Genomic DNA, 22,311 nt, shown 5'->3' with positions numbered 1-22,311 from the left:
TCGGCTCACAGGTTCGGCTCAGTGGTTCGGCTCACAGGTTCAGCTCACAGGTTCGGCTCACAGGTTCGGCTCAGTGGTTCGGCTCACAGGTTCGGCTCAGTGGTTCGGCTCAGTGGTTCGGCTCACAGGTTCTGCTCACAGGTTCGGCTCACAGGTTCGGCTCAGTGGTTCGGCTCAGTGGTTCGGCTCACAGGTTCGGCTCACAGGTTCGGCTCTTCAGCAGAGGGGAGAACCTGTAACTATGCTTCACTTTCACTCTGCCCAACATGAGTGTTTTATGGCAGATCACACTTATAGGGTGACACATTAATAGTGGCTTATTAATATGAGTGTGAAAAGCAACAGAAAAAGATGCAGATGGGACTAAAACATGAACTGAATTCAGTACGTTATATTATTAACTATCTCTACACTTTTATGTGGGCCTGCATTTGTGCATTTTCCTTGGTTCTGAACAGTCTCCAACTAGGCCAGTTAGAGGACAACGTACAGAACCTGAGTTAAAGTAGCAGAAGGTCATTTGGCTAACCCTGCTACCGATGTGGGATATCACACACAAACTGATGTGGGGCTTTATCTCGGGGCAGGTTCAGGCCCCAGAATGTACATGACAAAAGTTTCAGAACGAGTCAGAATCACTAACCTTTAAGGCTCGCAGACTTCTTTAGCGTGGCTTTAAGTCAAGTAGCTATTATTTATTTGGAGCTCTAATAAAAATATTTACAGTCAGTGTTTCTCTGTTTGTCCTGTCTTCCACCTTCTGCTCCATCGTTTCTAACAAAGTTTAGGAATCCATATAATTTTTTCTACATTCACAAACCATCCATCCATTTTCCTGTATGCGCTAAATTCCATTTGGGGAGGCGGGACATCTAGAGCCTATCCCAGCTGTGATTGGGTGGAGGCAGGGTACACCCTGAACTGATCCATTCACAGGTCTCAGAATACACCTGGAGTTCCAGTGCTGGAGCAGCCTGAAATGATGATATGGCACCATAAAAACACATCTGCTGATAAAAATCAAACCCTCATTATGCAGTATGTTGACCCTCATGTTAGTTAATTAGTCAATTAGTTTTTAAGCCTTTCTTTATACACTCACTTAGATGCAAGGATCCAGAGCTTGATCTCTTCCTGTGCGCATCTGCACTTAAAGCACAAATGCAATTTTTCAAACACTCGAGTGTTGCTTCATGCCTTTAAACCTTCAGACACAGTTTTTGTGCATTATAAACAGGGTTAACAGCTAATAACACAAGATAGAACAGAAAGGAAAGGTGTTGCTGATTTAAATAACTTGATGCTGTGTTGAGGACCATCGTTCACACTGATGCTTTCACCATGCTGATGTTGACTTCAGTTGATAATCACAAAGTCATTGGGATTAACTTGTGTTTTTACTGGATCAGGAGGAGTTGTTGAGGCTGCAAAGAGAGAGAGATGCAGCCCTGGAGGACAGATGCCAGCTGGAGGCTGAGATTCAGGCACTACGAGCCAATCACAGGTCAGTGAGCCTCAGCCTTCACAAGATCCTTCACACTGAAGTAGTGTCCCAGCTCCTTGTTTACATAAGATCCATAGAGATACAGCTGTTGTGTCAAAGATACCTGTGAAATGATATGTGTGGTAATCCTGATGAACTAAGAAGAAGGCAGGTGGACTTCTTTTCTGATGATAATAATAACTAGAAAATTTCTGAAGAAATTTAGAAGGGGCCTGCCAAAGTGTGCGTATCGCTCAACCAATCACGGCTGCTCAGGAATGGCTCGCAAGGCCTAAAGAAGAAGCATTCAAGCCTAAACGGCATCAAAGGATGACATGGATGCTTCTTCTTAAAGCGGCGAACTGTCCCTTTAGAATAAATATATAAATCTATAAATCTATGCAGTGCCTCCATGCAAATGCATGGCAAGGCACCTATTACTATTCCGTTGGCAAAAGTCTATGGGATTTAACATTGAAAACGTGTCTCTTTATAGATTTATTTATTTATAGGCTATATTTATTCTTCCGTCCACATTCCCAACAATATATATATCAAAACGACCGGCTAAATGAGTTTTCGCGGGCTATTACTTTTATTGAAGATTGGAGTTACCATGGCGACGTAATAAGCAAAAAACAGCCCCCCAAAGCCCCCCCTAGGAATAAACAGGGGGATGACCTGGAAAAATCATAAAAAAAACAAATTTTGAGCAGTTACTGTGTCATGATGCATTAACCTAGAAACGCCATTCAAATGTCAGTTTGTAGATACGTGCTGTGCTGTGTTCAGAAGTGAAGACGCCATGTCGATACCTGCTGCGGATTTCCCACAGCATGCCTCCAAGCGACCCAAAGTTTTGGCCAAAATCTGCAAAATTTGAATTTTTAGAGCACAACTGCCATTTCATTAGTGTGGGAAGAGCAAGAGTTCTGACCTCAGATTCATTTTCGAATCGCCCTCACGCTTACAAATATCGCTCCAATGCCATTATGTACTGTCATAATATAGGCACGCATGTTGGGATTCATAAAATGTTTCCATATTTCATCTAGGGCTGACCGTTTGCTCTCAGAGCCCCTCAGAGCAAAGTGATGTCGGGGCTCAAAGACCTCAAATCCCCATTTTAATTCATCCAATTCTCAGAATCTCATCAGCTCCTGAAGCCCTCCTTTCTCTCATCCGTGCTTTCACCGTGAATGTGTTACAGATCTGAAACGCGGGAATATTGAAGTCCAAAGGCGTCCCTCGCTCATTCTGCGAGAATTATTTCCGTAGCTCTTACGGTTTCCGAATGGGAAGCATCTGTTCGTAGAGGTTTTTTGGCTCTGAGAAGCCTGAGTCTCATATAATTAGTGTAGCAGCAGCTGGGGCAGCTTAACTGTCAGTTAAATGAGGGAGATTAATTACCATAGAAACAAGGCTATTAGTGGCCCAGCCAGTCCTTTGAAGTTTCAACAGCACAATTAATCAGTGGGCCAGCTGTTTTTGGGCTGTTTGAAACTACAGGTTGTGAAGAGAAAATTTCCTACAATCAAAATGGCTGAAGCAGACAGCTCAGTGTAACCCTAAAGAGACACAGAGCTGCTTGTGAATGTGATGAAGACGAGCTGATGATGACGAAGAGCTTCTGGAAGTCTCATTGCTCTGCTTTTCATAATGAACAATGAAGCACATTGAACAACAGCCGTGATTGGTTGAGCGATACGCACACTTTGGCAGGCCCCTTCTAAATTTCTTCAGAAATCTTCTAGTTATTATTATTATTCTAAGTATTATTTGTATAGTAGTGTGCTAATAAGGGTTAAGGTGAATTAAGTCAGATGGATGATCACAAAGCACTTCAATCAAATGTGTTATAAATGTATAAGAAAGTGCCAAAGTCTTTCTCAAAGAGGACAGATTCCAGAAAGGATTTAAAGGGAGTTACAGACTTGGTGTGTCTGACTTCAATGGGCAGAGAGTTCTATAAGATTGGGGCCCAAATAGAACAAGCCTGATCTCCCTTTGGCACAAACTGTGATCTGGACACACTTAACGGGCACTATCTGTGTATCTCAATGGTCAGAAGAGAACGTACCAGGTCAAAGAGTCCATAAAGTCAAATGTTACTCCTAGAATCAATTACAGGCTGGGTGATATTATTTGAAAGACCACCTAGATTAGAACCAACAGGACTAAAACAATTCAGGGGAGCAAACAGAATTACTTCAGACTCTCGTAAATGTTGGGCCATCCAGGATTTAATACAGAAAGACAAGCTGTGAGATTAGTGTGTGATCTGGGGTTTTATGTGCATGTACAGAAGAGTGTCATCAGCATAAAAATTATAATATACATCTTGGTTCAAGAGGTAGCATGTAAATGAAGAACAAAAGGGGACCAAGGACTGAGCCCTGAGGTACGCCCTGAGGTAAAGATGTATGAGTAGAGTTTGCCATGACACATAAGCTAAGAGCCAAATCTTTAATTGCAACCTAGGACCTAGGACAGTGTAGTGTAAAAGTGTTTTGAGTGGTTAGCTAGACTAGAACAGCACTGTACAAGTACAGTCCATTTACCATTTACAAGTCTTTCTCTTCTCTTCAATTCAATTCATTTTTATTTATATAGCGTCAAATACAACAAATGTCATCTCAAGGCACTTAGATAGTAAGTCCAATTCAAGCCAATTAGAATTCAATTCAATGTAATCATAATTATTCATAAAATAATCCAATTCGTTCATATAGAACCAATTCAAAAACAATTTCCTAGCTAAGGAAACCAACAGATTGCACTGAAAACCTTTTCTTTTTTGGTCCAATCTCCCGTAGTAACAAATGCATGGACTAGTTTTTCTGCATCACTCTGAGACAAGATGTTCCTGATTTTAACAATATTACGAAGGTGAAAGAAAGCAGTCCTAGAGACCTGTTTTATATGCGAGTCAAATGATAAATTCTGGTCAAAAATAACTCCAAGGTTCCTCACTGTAGAACTAGAAGCCAAGGAAATACCATCTAGAGTAACTATATAGCTAGACAATTTCTCCCTGAAACGCTCAGGTCCAAAGATAACGACTTCAGTTTGTCTGAATTTAGAAGCAGACAGTTCTGTCATCCAGGTCTTTATGTTTTTAAGACATGCTTGTAGTCTGACCAACCTATTGGGTTCATCTGGTTTTATAGATAAGTACAACTGGGTATCATCAGCATAGCAATGGAAATTTATGCCATGCTGTCTAATAATGTTACCTAATGGAAGCATGTATAAAGTAAAAAGAATCGGTCCAAGCACAGAACCCTGAGGAACTCCATGACTTACTCTGGTGTGTGAGGAAGATTCTTCATTTACAAGAACAAACTGAAATCTATCAGATAAATATGACTTAAACCAGCCTAATGCAGTTCCTTTAATCCCAATAACATGTTCAAGTCTCTGTAATAAGATACTGTGATCGACTGTATCAAATGCAGCACTGAGATCCAACAGGACAAGCACAGACACAAGTCCGCTATCAGAGGCTAAGAGGAGATCATTGGTAACTTTCAGCAGTGCAGTTTCTGTGCTATGATGCACTCTGAATCCTGACTGAAACTCTTCAAACAGATTATTTCTGTGTAAATGATCACAAAGCTGAGCTGCAACTATTTTTTCAAGAACTTTAGACATAAAAGGGAGATTGGATATAGGTCTATAATGAGCCAACACTTCTGAATCAAGAGTAGGTTTTTTAAGTAAAGGTTTAATTACAGCAACCTTAAAAGGCTGAGGTACATATCCTGTCAACAAAGACAGATCGATCAAATCCAATATGGAAGTGTCAATTAATGGGAAAACCTCCTTGAACAGTCTGGTTGGGATTGGGTCTAAAACACAAGTTGATGGTTTAGAAGAGACTATTGCTGTTGTTAGCTCAGAGAGATCAACTGGACAGAAGCCGTCTAAATACAAATCAGGTTCTAAAGATACTTCTAAAGCTGCTGTACTTGATGATACATCACTGATAATAGTGGGAAGGACTCCATCAATCTTCTCTCTAATAGAAACAATTTTATTGATAAAGAAGCTCATGAAATCATCACTGCTGAGAGTTAAAGGAATACCTGGCTCAGCAGAGCTCGGACTCTTAGTCAGACTGGCTACAGTGCTGAAGAGAAACCTGGGATTATTCTTATTCTCTTCTATCAATGATGAATAATAAGCAGTTCTAGCTTTACGAAGGGCTTTCTTATACGTTATTAAACTATCTTTCCAGACTAACTGAAACTCTTCTAAATTAGAGGAACGCCACTGTCTCTCCAGCTTTCTTGCAGTCTGCTTTAAAGCACGCAGCTGTGAATTATACCAAGGAGCCAACCTCTTCTGGCTGATTACCTTCCTTTTCAGAGGGGCAACATTGTCCAGTGCTGTACGCATTGAAACTATAGTGCTGTCAACAAGAGAGTCAAGTGCTGCTGGAGTAAAGTTTAGGTAGTCGTCCTCTGTCATATCTGCACATGGCAGTGAAGAAAAGGATGATGGAATTAATTCTTTAAATCTGGTTACAGCATCCTCTGATAGACACCTTCTATACGTAAATTTCTTCTCAGAAACTGTATAGTCAAGTAATGTAAACTCAAAGGTTATCAGAAAATGGTCAGATAAGACAGGGTTATGAGGGAACACTGTTAACTGTTCACTCTCAATGCCATAAGTCAGCACAAGATCAAGGGTGTGATTAAGGCAGTGAGTCGGTCTGTGAACACTCTGAGAAAATCCAATAGAGTCTAATATAGAATTAAAGTTCATATTCAGGCAGTCATTTTCAACATCTACATGAATATTAAAGTCACCCACTACAATGACTTTATCTGTACTCAGCACTAACTGGGATAAAAACTCTGAGAATTCAGACAGAAACTCAGAATAAGGGCCAGGTGGACGATACACAACAACAAACACAAGAGGTTTCTGGGATTTCCACTTTGCGTGGGAAAAACTGAGAATCAGAGATTCAAAAGAGCTCAAACTAATCTTGGGTCTGGGACTGATGAGTAACCCTGATCTGAAGATAGCTGCCACTCCTCCTCCTCTGCCTGTGGTTCGAGGAACGTGAACATTTAAACAGTCAGAGGGAGTTGATTCATTGCTAACATTTTACTAGCCACTGATGGGAGTTCTCAATATCAGCCACTGATTTGCAGTAGTTTATCCTGCCATGATAGTACCCTTTCTTCCTCACTGGGTTTCAGCTGATTGACTCATTCACTCCACAGTTCAACACTGGGTGCCCTCTTTGTGATGTATTCCTGAATCTTTGTTGTTTTGTAATTCATCAGGCCCCAGGCTTTATTCTTCTGCTTAGGTATAGTCTCTGGGTGCAGGATTTGGGATGAAACCCTCCATGCTCAATGAGTTTTCTTGTCTTGATATCAGTGACTTTCACCTCCTGATTTTTGCTTATTAGAATAATAAAGAGTGTAAAAAACAAGATGAAATTAGAATAATAAAGAGTGTAAAAACAAGATGAAATTAGAGTAATAAAGAGTGTAAAAAACAAGATGAAATTAGAGTAATAAAGAGTGTAAAAAACAAGATGAAATTAGAATAATAAAGAGTGTAAAAACAAGATGAAATTAGAATAATAAAGAGTGTAAAAACAAGATGAAATTAGAATAATAAAGAGTGTAAAAAACAAGATGAAATTAGAGTAATAAAGAGTGTAAAAACAAGATGAAATTAGAATAATAAAGAGTGTAAAAAACAAGATGAAATTAGAGTAATAAAGAGTGTAAAAACAAGATGAAATTAGAGTAATAAAGAGTGTAAAAAACAAGATGAAATTAGAATAATAAAGAGTGTAAAAAACAAGATGAAATTAGAATAATAAAGAGTGTAAAAAACAAGATGAAATTAGAGTAATAAAGAGTGTAAAAACAAGATGAAATTAGAGTAATAAAGAGTGTAAAAAACAAGATGAAATTAGAGTAATAAAGAGTGTAAAAAACAAGATGAAATTAGAGTAATAAAGAGTGTAAAAAACAAGATGAAATTAGAATAATAAAGAGTGTAAAAAACAAGATGAAATTAGAATAATAAAGAGTGTAAAAAACAAGATGAAATTAGAATAATAAAGAGTGTAAAAAACAAGATGAAATTAGAATAATAAAGAGTGTAAAAAACAAGATGAAATTAGAGTAATAAAGAGTGTAAAAAACAAGATGAAATTAGAATAATAAAGAGTGTAAAAAACAAGATGAAATTAGAATAATAAAGAGTGTAAAAACAAGATGAAATTAGAATAATAAAGAGTGTAAAAAACAAGATGAAATTAGAATAATAAAGAGTGTAAAAAACAAGATGAAATTAGAGTAATAAAGAGTGTAAAAAACAAGATGAAATTAGAATAATAAAGAGTGTAAAAACAAGATGAAATTAGAATAATAAAGAGTGTAAAAAACAAGATGAAATTAGAGTAATAAAGAGTGTAAAAAACAAGATGAAATTAGAATAATAAAGAGTGTAAAAAACAAGATGAAATTAGAATAATAAAGAGTGTAAAAAACAAGATGAAATTAGAATAATAAAGAGTGTAAAAAACAAGATGAAATTAGAATAATAAAGAGTGTAAAAAACAAGATGAAATTAGAATAATAAAGAGTATAAAAAACAAGATGAAATTAGAATAATAAAGAGTGTAAAAACAAGATGAAATTAGAATAATAAAGAGTGTAAAAAACAAGATGAAATTAGAATAATAAAGAGTGTAAAAAACAAGATGAAATTAGAGTAATAAAGAGTGTAAAAAACAAGATGAAATTAGAATAATAAAGAGTGGAAAAAAAACAATCCTGGGATTGGCTGAAGCGGGTAGATGGGGGAAGAAGAGTGTGGGCAAAGTACTTCTGGAGTTGATTGAAACTCATGACTCTTTGTTTGATTGTATTTTGCTCCATTGTCCACCATTTTGGGAGCACTGGTTTAATGACACCAAGTGGACAATTAGCTCCACCTGCTGTTAACTCACCAATGAATACATCCATGCAGTGGCAGTGGGTGGAGACAGGACTGAATGAATGTTTGTTAGAATTCAGTTGAATCAAGGAGACTCCTCGTATGTAAAGATGGAACATATGATTAATTGGTCAGTTTGGACCGATGAACTGAGAGATGGTGAGGTATACGAACACGGGGCCCACCTGTGTGTTTGACCTTTAACCTTTTCTGATTGCATGTAAAGGAGTCAGAAAGAGTCCCCAGCTGTGGTTCATCCTGTGATGTTTGACTCTGATTCGCACATTATTCTGATTCCCCCCGTCCAACTGCAGTGGCAGACCGCTGACATAACTTTTCTGATCTGAGAAGGAGGATTATGAGCTCCGGAAAAACAAAACCAAACCATGTGGGAATAAGACATGATGAGGTAGATTCAGAGCATGACTGAGGTGAGGTTTCTGCTCTGGGATCAGCAGCAGAATTCCACGTTGAGACTTCAGTATGCTGCAGAGTTAAACAGAATAAAGATGAGCAGCAAGTCTGTCCATGCTGAACAAACTGTGAGCCTCCATAAATCAACAGGATTGTTGCCGAACACCTGCAGAGACAACTGGGGAGGCACGGGAAGAGGGAGGATTCTGGCTTTTGGTTTGACTTCAATCGTTTTTGGAGGGGAAAAAAACTGATTTTAATTTTTCCAAAATATTTCTTTGTGTTTTTGTCTTTGTGTGGACTGGAGAGGCAGAGACTTTTCTTTAAGACACTTTTACAGAGTGGGGACATTCTGTCTGGTCCTGGCAGATATGTGGGCTAAAGGTTTAGGGTCAGTATTCCATGAAAGATCTGTGTTTGTAGTGCTCGGGTGTTTCTTTTAAGATGTGTGGCTCTGCAGTTGATCATAGTGTCAAGTCTTCATCACGCTGTTAAAGTGATGCTGTCAGTCAGCCACACGTCGCGCATGTTAATGGGAATGTTTCACACCCTGATTCAGACATGCCAGTGAAAGAGACAGCCTGTAATACGGTGTAGTTCTCACATGTTGCATCTCATTAACAGTTTCTATCTGTGTGCCAAGCACTTGGCAGGTGTTTGAAGCAGTGGTGGTGCACTGAAGCCGTTGGAAGTCATTTTTCTGTGTTTTCTATGTGAAAATGTAATGCTTACTTCACCTGAGGACACATCCTCCACCTTCCCTGCTGTTTCTAAGAATGCATCCCAAAACTGTAAGTTCTTTTTAGAATGACATTTTGTTTTGCCATATGAATTGTTATGATGCTAGAAAACACAGAGCATCGTGTTAAACTGGTGGTGGATGGGAGTAGCTGAAAATGTTGATATTTATTCAGATGAAGAGCAGAAGCTGCATCTCAATTTTCTCTCGTTCATTTGGCTCAAAGGCTGGAGAAAAAGAACTCCCCTCCAACTCTGCAGCTGCTTATTGGAGGGGAAGCCATGGAGGAGGAAAGTTTGAACAGAGCTGTTATTTATTATGCTGTGTGACTGATTGTTGATGTGACTGCAGCAGTTCACACTCAGCTGACATGAAACATGAAAGTGATGTGCTACCAGGTTTGACCTAGTCAACATTTCAGGAGGAAAGGTGAGTGTAGTCAGGACACCTCAGAGCTACCAAAGACCCCAGGATCTGTGCTGTCTCTAATCAGATGTACTTTAACTCTGCCAGGACTCTGTTAAAGAAATTCTGGGATCAATGTTTGGCTACCAGTCAACCATTGACATCTATGACCACAAGAACCTAAGCTGTGTCTGCTATAAGGAGTTTAAGAGCTTCTTGAGTTACCTTAGGCTGGATTCTTACAAACATTAGCAGATGAGAAAACATCCAGAACAAAATTGTCTTCTTCAATGAACTCACATTTTCATCGTTTGTTAATTCTTGTTGACTTAGCAATGAGATAACTCAATCATGAAAGACTCTTCCATAGTTTTAATATTATGTTATATGTGAGCTGACAATACTTCTGAATCATCTTACCAGTTTTTTTGTCATTGGTTGTTTCTGGTGTTAGCCGTCATTTCACCAGGCTTGATCATTTGAAATATTTACAAAAAGCTACACTTTGCAACCTGCCACATTTAATAAAAAATCCCTGTTATATGTCCACCTGACATATTGAACGGGACACGGTCTACAGCTACCTTAGTCTGAGACAATAGCAGGCCCTGATTCCATTGTTAGCATAGACCACATCAACAATATCAATAAAGTCATTATCAGATGTGCAGAGAAATGACCAAATCCCAACATTTAGGTGCATATATATCCTATAATGGATATAATTATGTTCTCTGTGTAGATACAAGAGATAAAGTCGTATAACACTGGATTGGAGTTTTGTATTTTGAGAAAAACTGGGTGTTTTGTTTAAGACTTTAATGTCTTTGGGACTCGTGGGATCAGTCCGTCCTTTTAATGGCCTCGATCCGGAATTCTCTTCTATTCTGTGATTTCCTCAGAATACCGAAATATTTCCATCCATCTTTTTTGGGTGGGTGGTTCACCTAACTGCCTCGTCATCTCTGCTTAGGAGCTTAGCCCTGCCAAACAACTCTCTGCCCCTTGTTGAATGCACCTCTGTGGGAATGTTCTACAGAAAGCAGCCATTATACTAGGGACCAAGCTGTAAATGAAGTTCCAGTCTCTGAATGAGGATACACGGGTTTTCTTCTTAACAGATTAAAATTACTGTGCAGCATCCTGGAAAATGTCCAAAAAGGCATATCCTGTTATTGAAAGTGTTGAAAGAGTTGTTAACATTGAAGAGTCAGATATGCCAGAGTATCACTTTTGTGGTTGATCTGGCTATAGAGCTGATGGATCATAATGTAAGCATGTCAGTTGTCCTATCCTTCAACCCCTCGAGTGACTGGTCTACTAACAAAAAGTTAGTATGTCCATGTTTCAGACTTGGCTGAGGCTGCTACCCAGGAGGCTCTAGCAGATTGACCCTTCACTCATCAACCTGCTTTATGATGGTTTAACCCGCCATTACTCAATTTTTCCACCAACTCCACAGTGAAGGCATCAATGTTAACCATATCAGGCATGACCAGCTGTCTTCCTGTGCCCTAATCTCTGATTCTGAAGTGAAGTTAAAGCAGTTTACAAACACTACTGATATTTTGGAGAATGTGTGGCCAATTTAGTTTGGACTTTCTCCGCAGTTACTGTTTACACGTGCACACAGTGGAAGATTGTGTGCTAGAGTTTAGAGCTGGCATTGCTGGTTAGGGGATGTTAGGGGATGTCTGGGTGGAGTGCAGGGGACCCACTTGACTTGGATACTACACTGTGGGAATTCTATACAGCTCATTAAAAATAGTGGGTGTGGCTTTGTGGTGATATCAGTGCCACATATATCTGAACATTATTTACGAGCAAATGGTGATTAACATACATGCTGAGGCTCTTTGTTGCATGTCTTTCTGCACTCTCTCTGGCCCTTTCCTGTCTACCTACTGTCAAATAAAGGCCACCGGTGCCCAAAAGAACCTTAAAGAAAAGATGAAGAAATGCATGTGACAGAAACATCTTTGTGTGTTACACAATTCCTCTGTTCTGCCAGAGGTTCGAGTTCTTTTCTGCGGGACTCCATTCATGAACCTGAAGGTTGAGATCAATGTCAGACTCAGAGACAGGTGAAAATCACACCAGGACAGAGTATTCATGAGAAACATAGGAGACAGACAATACAGGAAGATTCTGACATTGGTATCAAGCTGTAATGTTGTATCCATGGTAACCATCAGAAAACCAATCTCACTGTGAATCTGGTTCAGCCTCAACATCCAGCACTCAGCTGGCCAAACTTTTGGCTCTCTGTTTACCTTTAATTAACCTGAATCCCTCCTCTGTGGATATCAACTCAGTTTAATTCAGACCAAATGGGATTTCAGGGCATTGCAAAGATACAGTCCAATTCACTGTAATATAATCATAATCCAATCAAATTTCCAATTCATAAAAAGCTATCTCAAAAACTTGTTTGCAACTGAGCACTTCCGGGATTGAACAATATTTATCTGAGGTACTCTTTAGATAGGGTTGAGAAAACTAGATCATCAAAAAAGCTCCAAGGCACTCTCCTTTAGAAATGAATTCCTTTATTTTTATGGCATAGTGTCTTTTAAGACACCGACATGTGTCGGCCCGCTATTTAAACACATTTAAAGAAGTTCCAGGTGTCCCTAAACTGGAATTCACCCCAAAGGAATTCTCCACCTGTGATGGAGTACTACTCACACAGAAAACTACAGAAAACTACAAATAATGGATGGATAGAAACAACTGGAGAAGGCATTTTTTGACCCATGTTCTAAATGTCATCAACACATCATAAACAGTTCAATTCCATGAAAATTTCAGATTACAGAAGCCCGAAACGGACATACTAATATATATTATTCCATCCGTTTTCTCGTGATAACCAGATAATTTTCCTCCGTTTTTTCTTGTGATAAGGACATCATTCATTTGCGTGCTGCGTGTCTGCTTGTGGTGTATCTGATGGAGCCCTCGGTGCTCGACTGTTTATGACTGTGACACTCCGGGTGTTGGGTGATTGGTTACTCCTGTATGTGGTTATGAAGTTGAGCGGCTACTCAAAGAGCAGAAGTTACAGCCTCGCCTCCGTGTGTTATTCACCATAGAGACCCACAATTCACACTTTAATAGTTCTGCAACAACTACAGAAACTAAAACACTGCTCATGTGCAAAAGCTCAAAATTTTACCAAGAATAATTGTCTTATTTCTTGTCAAAAATCTGATTACTAATTACTATTTTGACGTGTGACAGGTGACATGTGACAGGTGACATCCCACTGAGGAAATATTTTTGTATTCTATTTTTGCATTCAACTGATTTTAACATTTAATTATGATGTTAATGTTATTATTTCACAGTCAAATCATATTTGGTGAGATAATACTGATTTCCAGTGCTGGTCATGTAAAACAAAGTGGACCAGAGAGGCTACTGATAGTGCACACCTTTAGTGTATCAGTGAAGTATTTGTTCTTGTTTCGTCTCAGAACTCAGCTGCTCAGCTGTGTATTAATCACGACATCGGCCTCAGTTAGATTGCGCCTCTGATAAAGCTGAATCCTTGCTAACCGTCTTCTCAGCTGAGGCCCACTAATGTGTACATTATCTGTAATAGCAAGGCATAGAGCTATTTCAGCCTGTCAGGCCTTGATTGAAGAGATATGTGATGCGGTGATCGACATTCTCCTCTGACATTGCTACACTAAAGGATGTTTCCTGCAATGATTTAATGGACTAGACCATCATTTTGTTTTCTCGAGATCTGAAATCAAATAATCTCGTTATCACAAGAAAACGGATGGAATAAAATGTATGTATGTATGACTCTTTAGGGCTTCCGTGGGAAATAACATTTTACCAATATCCTACCTGTTACTAAAGATGTTTACAGAAAACTTTTACCAAGAACATCTGGCTCCTCATTCAGGCCTGGATATTTAGTGACCTGTAATCTAAAAAAACCAAAAGCCTCCCTCAGATTAAGTGTGCTTACCCTATCACCTTTTTCTAATTGAAAGATGGATATGATAAATCTCAAATGCTTATAGGTTTTCATTATATAGAAACTCATACTCATTACTCGAAATGAGCCTCCTTGTCTTGCTCCAAACCTATTACTCCTGGGGGAGAGTTACGTTCCAGGTGGAGAATTCCTATTGGTGGAACTCTAGTGTTAAGACACCTGGAGGAAGGCTAGGGACAGAAACACATGGATGTTTTAGGATACAATGACTATGCCAATAAAAGATTTTCAGTTACATCTAAAGGAGAGTGCCTTGGAGTTTTTTTGAGTATCTGTTTTTTTTTTAATTGATAAAAATCTTTTTTTTTTTTTAAGTTGCCGAGCTAAGGAAACCAACAGATTGCATGGTAACCTCTCTTAGATTCAATCCCCCATTTTGAGTGTGTATGAGGCGATGGTGGATCATCTATGTACCACTTCACAGTGAGGAGCTGCACCAGGATCAGATCAGGATCAGATCAGACCAGGATCAGACCAGGATCAGAATCAGATCAGACAAGGATCAGACCAGGATCAGATCAGGATCAGACCAGGATCAGACCAGGATCAGGATCAGGATCAGATCAGACCAGGATCAGATCAGGATCAGATCAGGATCAGACCAGGATCAGATCAGGATCAGATCAGGATCAGATCAGGATCAGATCAGGATCAGACCAGGATCAGGATCAGGATCAGGATCAGGATCAGATCAGATCAGATCAGGATCAGATCAGGATCAAATCAGGATCAGACCAGGATCAGGATCAGGATCAGGATCAGGATCAGATCAGATCAGACCAGGATCAGACCAGGATCAGATCAGGCTTCTGATTCCTGGTTTCCATCCAAGAACCCAACAAATGAGCTCAGTTTCCTGAAGAAACACAACTCAGAAGGTTTTTGAAGCACTTCAGTTTTGTCTCAGCCGGGTTTCCCTCTGTCCGCCCCCTCATCTGTCTCTCATGTGAGCAAAATCTCTAAAAGTCTCTCACACATGTGCTTGAAAACAAATAATCAGTTTCTGATGGAAACATTATGCAACTAATTTCTCTTTTTACCACAACTTCTCTTTAAATGCTATGCCATTACATTGATTTTAATACTTTGGGTGTCTTTATAATGCGGTGTATCTCCTCGACTTTGCCTCACACACATGGATATAAGCAATGATTTGTCCATATTGTGATATATTGTGATATATTGTGACAGCGAAATGGTGAAACTGCTGTTTAATGATTCTTTTCCTGCTTCTGTGTGATGATGAGAATTTCCAGAAACTTCAATGTGGGGCCCGATCCAAAATGTAAATCCTTTGGCAAAAATCTAATAACTATATTAATGGTGTAGAAAATAGATGGAAACAGATTCTTGCCATTTTTTCCCCATATTTCATTAATGATTATGTATTTTGGACATTATTTTTCTTCCCTTTGTATTTGTTCACTCATTAATTGATTTTTGCTGAATTCATTTGCGTTTTCTGTCTGAAGTGGCACTTTATGCAGCCGACAGTTAACTGAGCAGAGCAGCACCAGGAAAATAACGCACTCTCCTTTGGTCTTTTGCTCCTCTGGTAAATGGACAGTTCTTACATAGTGCTTTTTAAGCCTGGATGACCATTTCAAAGCTTCAGTAAACATTGAAGTCTCAGGATTCATATGACCATTGCCCTATAAATCTTCTTTATAATATGTGAATTAAATGTGGCTGATGTTTGATGTCAGAATGATTCATACTCCCTCAGACTTGGGAGAATTCAGACTCAAACATCTGAGCTGGAAGATCAGCAGAGGTGAACATTAGTTTGACCAAACCTGATAATCTTCCTCCTCTATCAGCTCTCAGGACCTGGCTCTTCCCTCCCTGCCTTGTGACATCATTTCCTCAGCAGAGTGTGAGGAGGCAGGTGAGGAGGCCCCTCCCTCTCAGCCCCCCCCACTCCTGCTCCAGCTGCAGCAGCTAACCAGGGAAAAGCAGAGCGTGGAGGCGGAGCTTCAACGCTGCCAGGAGGCAGAGCGAGAGGCCGGCGAGAGAGTCCGCAGGTGAGCTTCCGACAAACCAGAGCCGGGTTTTCCTCTGCAGCTCTGCGCTTCAACTGCTTTGCAAAGGATGTGTGACATAAACAGGTGACATGTGACGTGTGACATGTGACATGTGACAGGTGACAGGTGACAGGTGACAGGTGACATTTGACCTGTGACATGTGACGTGTGACATGTGACAGGTGACATCTGACGTGTGACATGTGACAGGTGACATCTGACGTGTGACATCTGACGTGTGGCATGTGACAGGTGACATCTGATGTGTGACATGTGACAGGTGACAGGTGACATCTGACCTGTGACGTGTGACATGTGACAGGTGACATCTGACGTGTGACATCTGACGTGTGACATGTGACGTGTGACATCTGATGTATGACATGTGATATGTGACAGGTGACAAGTGACATCTGACCTGTGACGTGTGACAGGTGACATCTGACGTGTGACATCTGACGTGTGACATGTGACGTGTGACATCTGATGTGTGGCATGTGACAGGTGACATCTGACGTGTGACAGGTGACATGTGACGTGACATCTGACGTGTGACACCTGACTTGTGACATCTGACGTGTGACATCTGACGTGTGGCATGTGACAGGTGACATCTGACGTGTGACAGGTGACATGTGACGTGACATCTGACGTGTGACACCTGACTTGTGACATGTGACAGGTGACATCTGACGTGTGACATGATATGTGACATGATATGTGACTGGTGACATCTGACGTGTGACAGGTGACATGTGACAGGTGACATCTGACGTGTGACATGATATGTGACATGATATGTGACTGGTGACATCTGACGTGTGACAGGTGACATGTGACAGGTGACATCTGACGTGTGACATATGACTACATGACTACAGACCTGTTGCCCTGACATCCCACATCATGAAGGTCCTGGAGAGACTCCTGTTGACCCACCTGTGTAAGCAAACCAGCACATATCAGGACCCCCTGCAGTTTGCTTATCGCCATGGAGTTGGAGTTGAAGACGCTATCATACACCTGCTTCAACAAGCCCACTGTCATCTGGACAAAGTAGGCAGCACTGTGAGGATCATGTTCTTTGATTTCTCCAGTGCATTTAACACAATCCAGCCTGATCTGCTTCGTCTGAAACTCCAGAAGACTCAGGTGGAGGCCTCAACAATCACCTGGATTAATGACTACCTGACAAACAGACCACAGTTTGTCAGACTGAAGAATTGTGTGTCTAACCAGGTGATCAGCAGCACAGGAGCACCACAGGGGACTGTACTCTCACCATTCCTTTTCACTCTGTACACTTCAGACTTCCAGTACAAGTCAGACTCCTGTCATCTACAGAAATATTCAGATGACTCTGCAGTTGTCGGGTGTATCAGAGATGGACAAGAAGCTGAGTACAGAGAGCTGGTGGACCGCTTTGTGGCATGGTGTGGGAACAATCATCTCATCTTGAATGTTAACAAAACAAAGGAGATGATTGTATATTTCAGGAGAAACAGGGTCAGATCAAACCCTGTTTCCATCATGGGAGAAGAAGTGGAGGTGGTTGAGGAATATAAATACCTTGGTGTTCATCTGGACAACAGACTGGACTGGAGACACAACAGTGAAGCCATCTACAAGAAAGGACAGAGCAGACTGTACTTCTTGAGGAAGCTAAGGTCCTTCAAGGTTTGCAACAAGATGTTGCAGGTCTTCTACAAGTCTGTTGTTGAGAGCGTCATTTCCTCTTGCGTCATCTGTTGGGGCAGCAGCATCAGAACCAGGGACCTAAAAAGACTCAACAACCTGATAAAGAAGGCTGGTTCTGTTCTGGGGACGACTGTGGAACCTCTGGAGACAATAATGCAAAGAAGGATTTTGCATAAAATCAAGAGAATTATGGACAACCCTGAACATCCTCTCCATGAGACTGTTATCAGAAAACAGAGTCTCTTCAGTCAAAGGCTTCTTCAGTTTGGATGCAAAACGGACCGCTACAGGAAATCTTTCCTGCCCACAGCCATCAGCATCTATAATAACTCTTTGATTTAATTGAGCTACATCAACATTTAATTTCCCTCTGGGATAAATAAAGTATTTTTGAATTGAATTGAATTGAATTGACGGTGACATGTGACGTGATGGTGACATGTGACAGGTGACATCTGACGTGTGACGTGTGACGTGTGACATGTGACAGGTGACAGGTGACAGGTGACATGTGACATCTGACATCTGACAGGTGACATGTGACATTGCCTCCAGGACAATGAGTGATTCAGGAGGGTATAAAAGATTGTCACAAACTGAGGTCAAAGGGAATTTCCGGCATTCTGAACTGTACACGTCTTTGTGACGGTCTGTTCAATAAATTCCCCATAAGAGGCTGACCATGGCGCGTCTGACTTTTTCTCCACAACATCCGCTTCTTTTTTTTTTTCTAATATTTTTTTGGGGCTTTTTATGCCTTTAATGATAGGACAGCTGGAGAGAGACAGGAATGCAAGGCAGAGGGGGAGACATGCAGCACAGGGCCGCTCGGTGCGGGACTGGAACCGGGGCCAGCTGCAGCGAGGACTGTAGCCTCTGTACATGGGGCGGCTGGTTAACCCACTACGCCACCGACCGCCCCAACATCCGCTTCTAAGTTGTTTTCTTCAAGTCTTTAAAGCAGGAAGGAGCTCCGAGTGAGTTGTTAACAGCGCTGTTCCACCAGGAAGCTCCTCCACACTCCCCCAGACGATGCTCCTGACTTATTTATCACCTTATTCACTTTCAAATGTCCTTTTCATTCACAGGTGCTATCTTTATGTTTGCTCTTTATATTCAGCCCAATGATGAACATGTTGGGAGCCGTGGGGGGTTCAGGACTCTGACCAACACGGGTCTGGTGATTGAACCAGATGTTCCCACCTGTGGACCATCCCTCCACACCTGAGCTGTCATAGGTTTATGAACAGAGGCAAAATCGTGTTGAAGACCCCCCCCCCCCACCGAGGAATTAAACTGGGATGGAAATATGATCAGTGCATTTATTGTTCTCCTTCTCTGATGTTTCAGCCCTCAGGTCAGGCTTCCCAGCAGTTTGATAGATGATGAAAGGATAATTAGTGGAACACAGCTCTGTCATATTTGTTTCCTGTCTGGTGGATGCCTTCTCCCTCTGGAGGGAAGCCTCTCTGCGGTTCAACAGCTTCTCCATGCTATCAGCAACATGTGACGGTGTGCATGAGCAGCCGTCAGACTGCAGGTGAAGCATGCGAGCCGGAGGAGCTGTAGCTGCGGTGATTCATATTCAGCGGACATCTCTGAGTGTCTCTGCTGCCAAGCTGATCAGGAAGAATTAAGCCTTTAGAGTTTGACTCGCTCTGATTCAGAATAACGTGCCTTCCTCTGCTGCTGCTGCTCTTCTGAAGATGAAGGGATGGGATTCATGATGAAAACAGCTTAAGTCTTCCGCCTGCGTCCAGCGCTGTCCTCGTGGGCTCAAACCTGGGCCTTTCAGCTCTAATTTGGCTGCCAGCAGGGAGTGGGGGGCTCGCAGGTTTCAGGGCAGTGAAGAGGAATGTTTGCTCTGTGATGGGAAGGGCTGCGGAGAATCTGCTGCTTATTACAGACGGGGAGTTTAATTTGAGTTGAGAGGGGGAGAAAGTCTCACTAAGAGTTAGAAGGTCACCCCCCCCACACACACACATCAGCTGCCTCTTTCTTCACTTCTTCTTTCTATACTGGGTTTCTGCTCTCTAAAGTGACTCAGGCCTGTTGTTTTTTCCCACCTGCAGACCTTCCTCCTCCTCTTCTTCCCCCCCCCGGAGCAGAGGAGGTGGGCCTGCAGGGTAACTTAGGGGACCTGATGTCTTCACACCTTCTTCAGTTTGTAGTTCAGCCTTTCTGACTCACACATGTTCCTCTTCCTCAGGCTGGAGCGTCTGGTGGAAGTGCTGAGGAAGAAAGTTGGAACAGGAAGTCTCCGGGCTGTCATCTGACTTCTCCGTTAACACCCTGCAGCTGCTGCTATTATTGTTATTGTTATTATTATTATTATTGTAATATTATAGTTATTATATATATTTCATTATTATTATTATTATTATTACTGTTGTTATTCTTGTTGTTATTATATATTTTATTATTTTTGTTATTATTGTTATATATATATTTCATTATTATTGATATTATTGTTATTATTATTGTAATGTTATTGTTATTATTGTATATATTTCATTATTATTACTGTTGTTGTTATTGTTATTATTATATATTTTATTATTTTGTTATTATTGTTATTATTATTATAATATTTCATTATTATTATTGTTGTTGCAGCTTTCAGTAAGGTACCTTTGTTTCTCTTTCTTTCTTGTTTTTTAGGATTTCGATTTGTTGTTCTGAATATGATGGATTTTTTCTCTCTTTGGCCTCAACATGAAATAAAATGGTAATAACTTTGTCATCAGCACCTGCAGTTCTGTTTACAGCAACACAACAAATTCAGCTTTCAAATTGTAAACTCTGAATTTTAGAGAGTTCTTCATGGGAACACACAAAGATCCAACTGGTTTGAGGTGGGAAAGGAGCGTTGAAGGGGTTTTCTTTGGGAGAAGTGATTTAATTGTGTTCCTCACAAAGTGAACAAAGTTCGGTTAGGTTTAGTTTTTGCTCTCGATCCATTTAATTCTCCCAACATAATTCCTTTTTTAAAGGGAGAGCTTTGACTGTCAGTCAGACATCCCGAGTCCAGTCTTCATCTGTGCTCTGGATGATTGCTCTTCCTCTTCTTCTCTGTCTCTAATTGCAGATCAGTCTTCTTTTTAGTTCTTCTGTTGATTTAAGGTTTGTCTCTTCTGTTAGAAACATAAAACTCTGCTCAGTTTAATTTCAGAGGATCGCTGTGACAAATGAGAGGAAGCCACTCTGACTTCATGTTCCCGAAAACTTCAAATTAAAATTTGACTTTGACAAGTTTCAACTACTTTGTCCAACTGTCTCTTTAAAGGAAGCAGCCGGAGAGATCAGACAAATCTACCCGGTAGAAATGCACTGGAGTGTCCGGCTGTGCTTGTGGCTTACGCTGCTGTTTCCTGGCAGTTTTAAACCAAACACACACACAGATGTGTGTTTTTCTTGCTTTGTGAAGACCCTCATCAACACAAAGACACTAACCTGCATCCTGAAACAGGTGTTGATTACAGTCCCAGTTCTAAAAGAGTTTGGATGTGTAAACTGTGTGTAAAAACTAAATGCAATGTTTTCCTGACATTTTACTGAAATGGATCACAGAGATGCCTCCAGATTCTCTGAATCTGTTGACGATATCAGGTGCTGTAGATGATGGAATATTTAAAGTCCGAGAGGCTCTGCTTCTCTAAGGTGCTCTTTTTATACCTCATCATGTCACTGATCTGTTGCTAATGAATCTAATGAGCTGCAACATGTTCCTGCAGCCATTTTGTTCAGCACCACTCACTTCTCCAGCCTTTCGTTGCCCCGTCACAACGTTTTTTAAATGTGTTGTTGCCATCAGATTCAAGATGAGCTCATATTGTTCATAATACTTTCAACATTTGATGTTTTCTTTTTTCCACTGTGAATGAAATATTAGAAATGGAAAAAGCTGCTCAAACTGAGGCTGAATCCAGGATGTGAGACACTGCAGAGCACTGGATCAGTGTATGGAAATACACTTTACATGAGTCTGTCTGAAGAGCTCAGATGTCTTTATGATTATAGAACAGAATAAAGATATTTCTGGATAGATCATTTGTAGCAGCATGTGAGATGTGGCATTCCTCAGAGATTACATGAAATAAAAACTAAGGAAAGGTGAGTTCATCTTCTACTGTGACTCCCCACCCCCACAACCACCCGTTTAATGAAGACATTATGTGTGGGTTGTAAAGGGGGCGCCCCCCCCCATGGGCTGGTTACCATGGTAACAACAGACCACTTGTGGTCGACTTGGGTGTCCCAGTCTTAATCCTTCAGCCGTTAATCTGCTTGTTCTCAAGAAAGACTCAGTTTGTTGGAGCTCCAACTTCTGACGCCACCTGGGAGTGTGTGTGTGTGTGTGTGTGTGTGCTATTGATCTCTCTGATCTGTTGTTAACTCTAGAATCACGTTCAGACTCCTTACATGAGAAAATGAAGTCCATCGCCACAGGGAATCCTGCCATCTGATTGGTTTTCTCCTGTCTGTGAGATTGACCAGGAGTGCCCAACGTTCTCACGTGTCTGAATAATGTGAGCGCACACGATCTAAAGCCCTG

At 40.8% G+C, this 22,311-nt stretch overlaps 1 protein-coding gene across 4 annotated transcripts in view; it reads left to right on the top strand.

The window, feature by feature from the left end:
• Positions 1-20,502, top strand: part of mipol1 (mirror-image polydactyly 1) — a 129,557-nt gene extending 109,055 nt beyond the window's left edge. For all 4 annotated transcript variants that reach the window (XM_075448532.1, XM_075448531.1, XM_075448534.1 and 1 more), the window contains exons 12-14: positions 1,410-1,504; positions 15,855-16,058; positions 19,966-20,502. In XM_075448532.1, the coding sequence (XP_075304647.1) occupies positions 1,410-1,504; positions 15,855-16,058; positions 19,966-20,032 (366 nt within the window). In that variant the 3' untranslated portion in view covers positions 20,033-20,502. The remainder of the gene's footprint in view (positions 1-1,409; positions 1,505-15,854; positions 16,059-19,965) is intronic.
• The last annotated feature ends 1,809 nt before the right edge of the window (positions 20,503-22,311 follow it).

The sequence above is a fragment of the Odontesthes bonariensis genome, chromosome 17, assembly GCF_027942865.1.
Source record: "Odontesthes bonariensis isolate fOdoBon6 chromosome 17, fOdoBon6.hap1, whole genome shotgun sequence".
In the NCBI taxonomy this organism is placed as follows: Eukaryota; Metazoa; Chordata; class Actinopteri; order Atheriniformes; family Atherinopsidae; genus Odontesthes; species Odontesthes bonariensis.
Note: the sequence above shows the minus strand (reverse complement) of the source record. Positions and strands in the feature narration are given on the sequence as shown.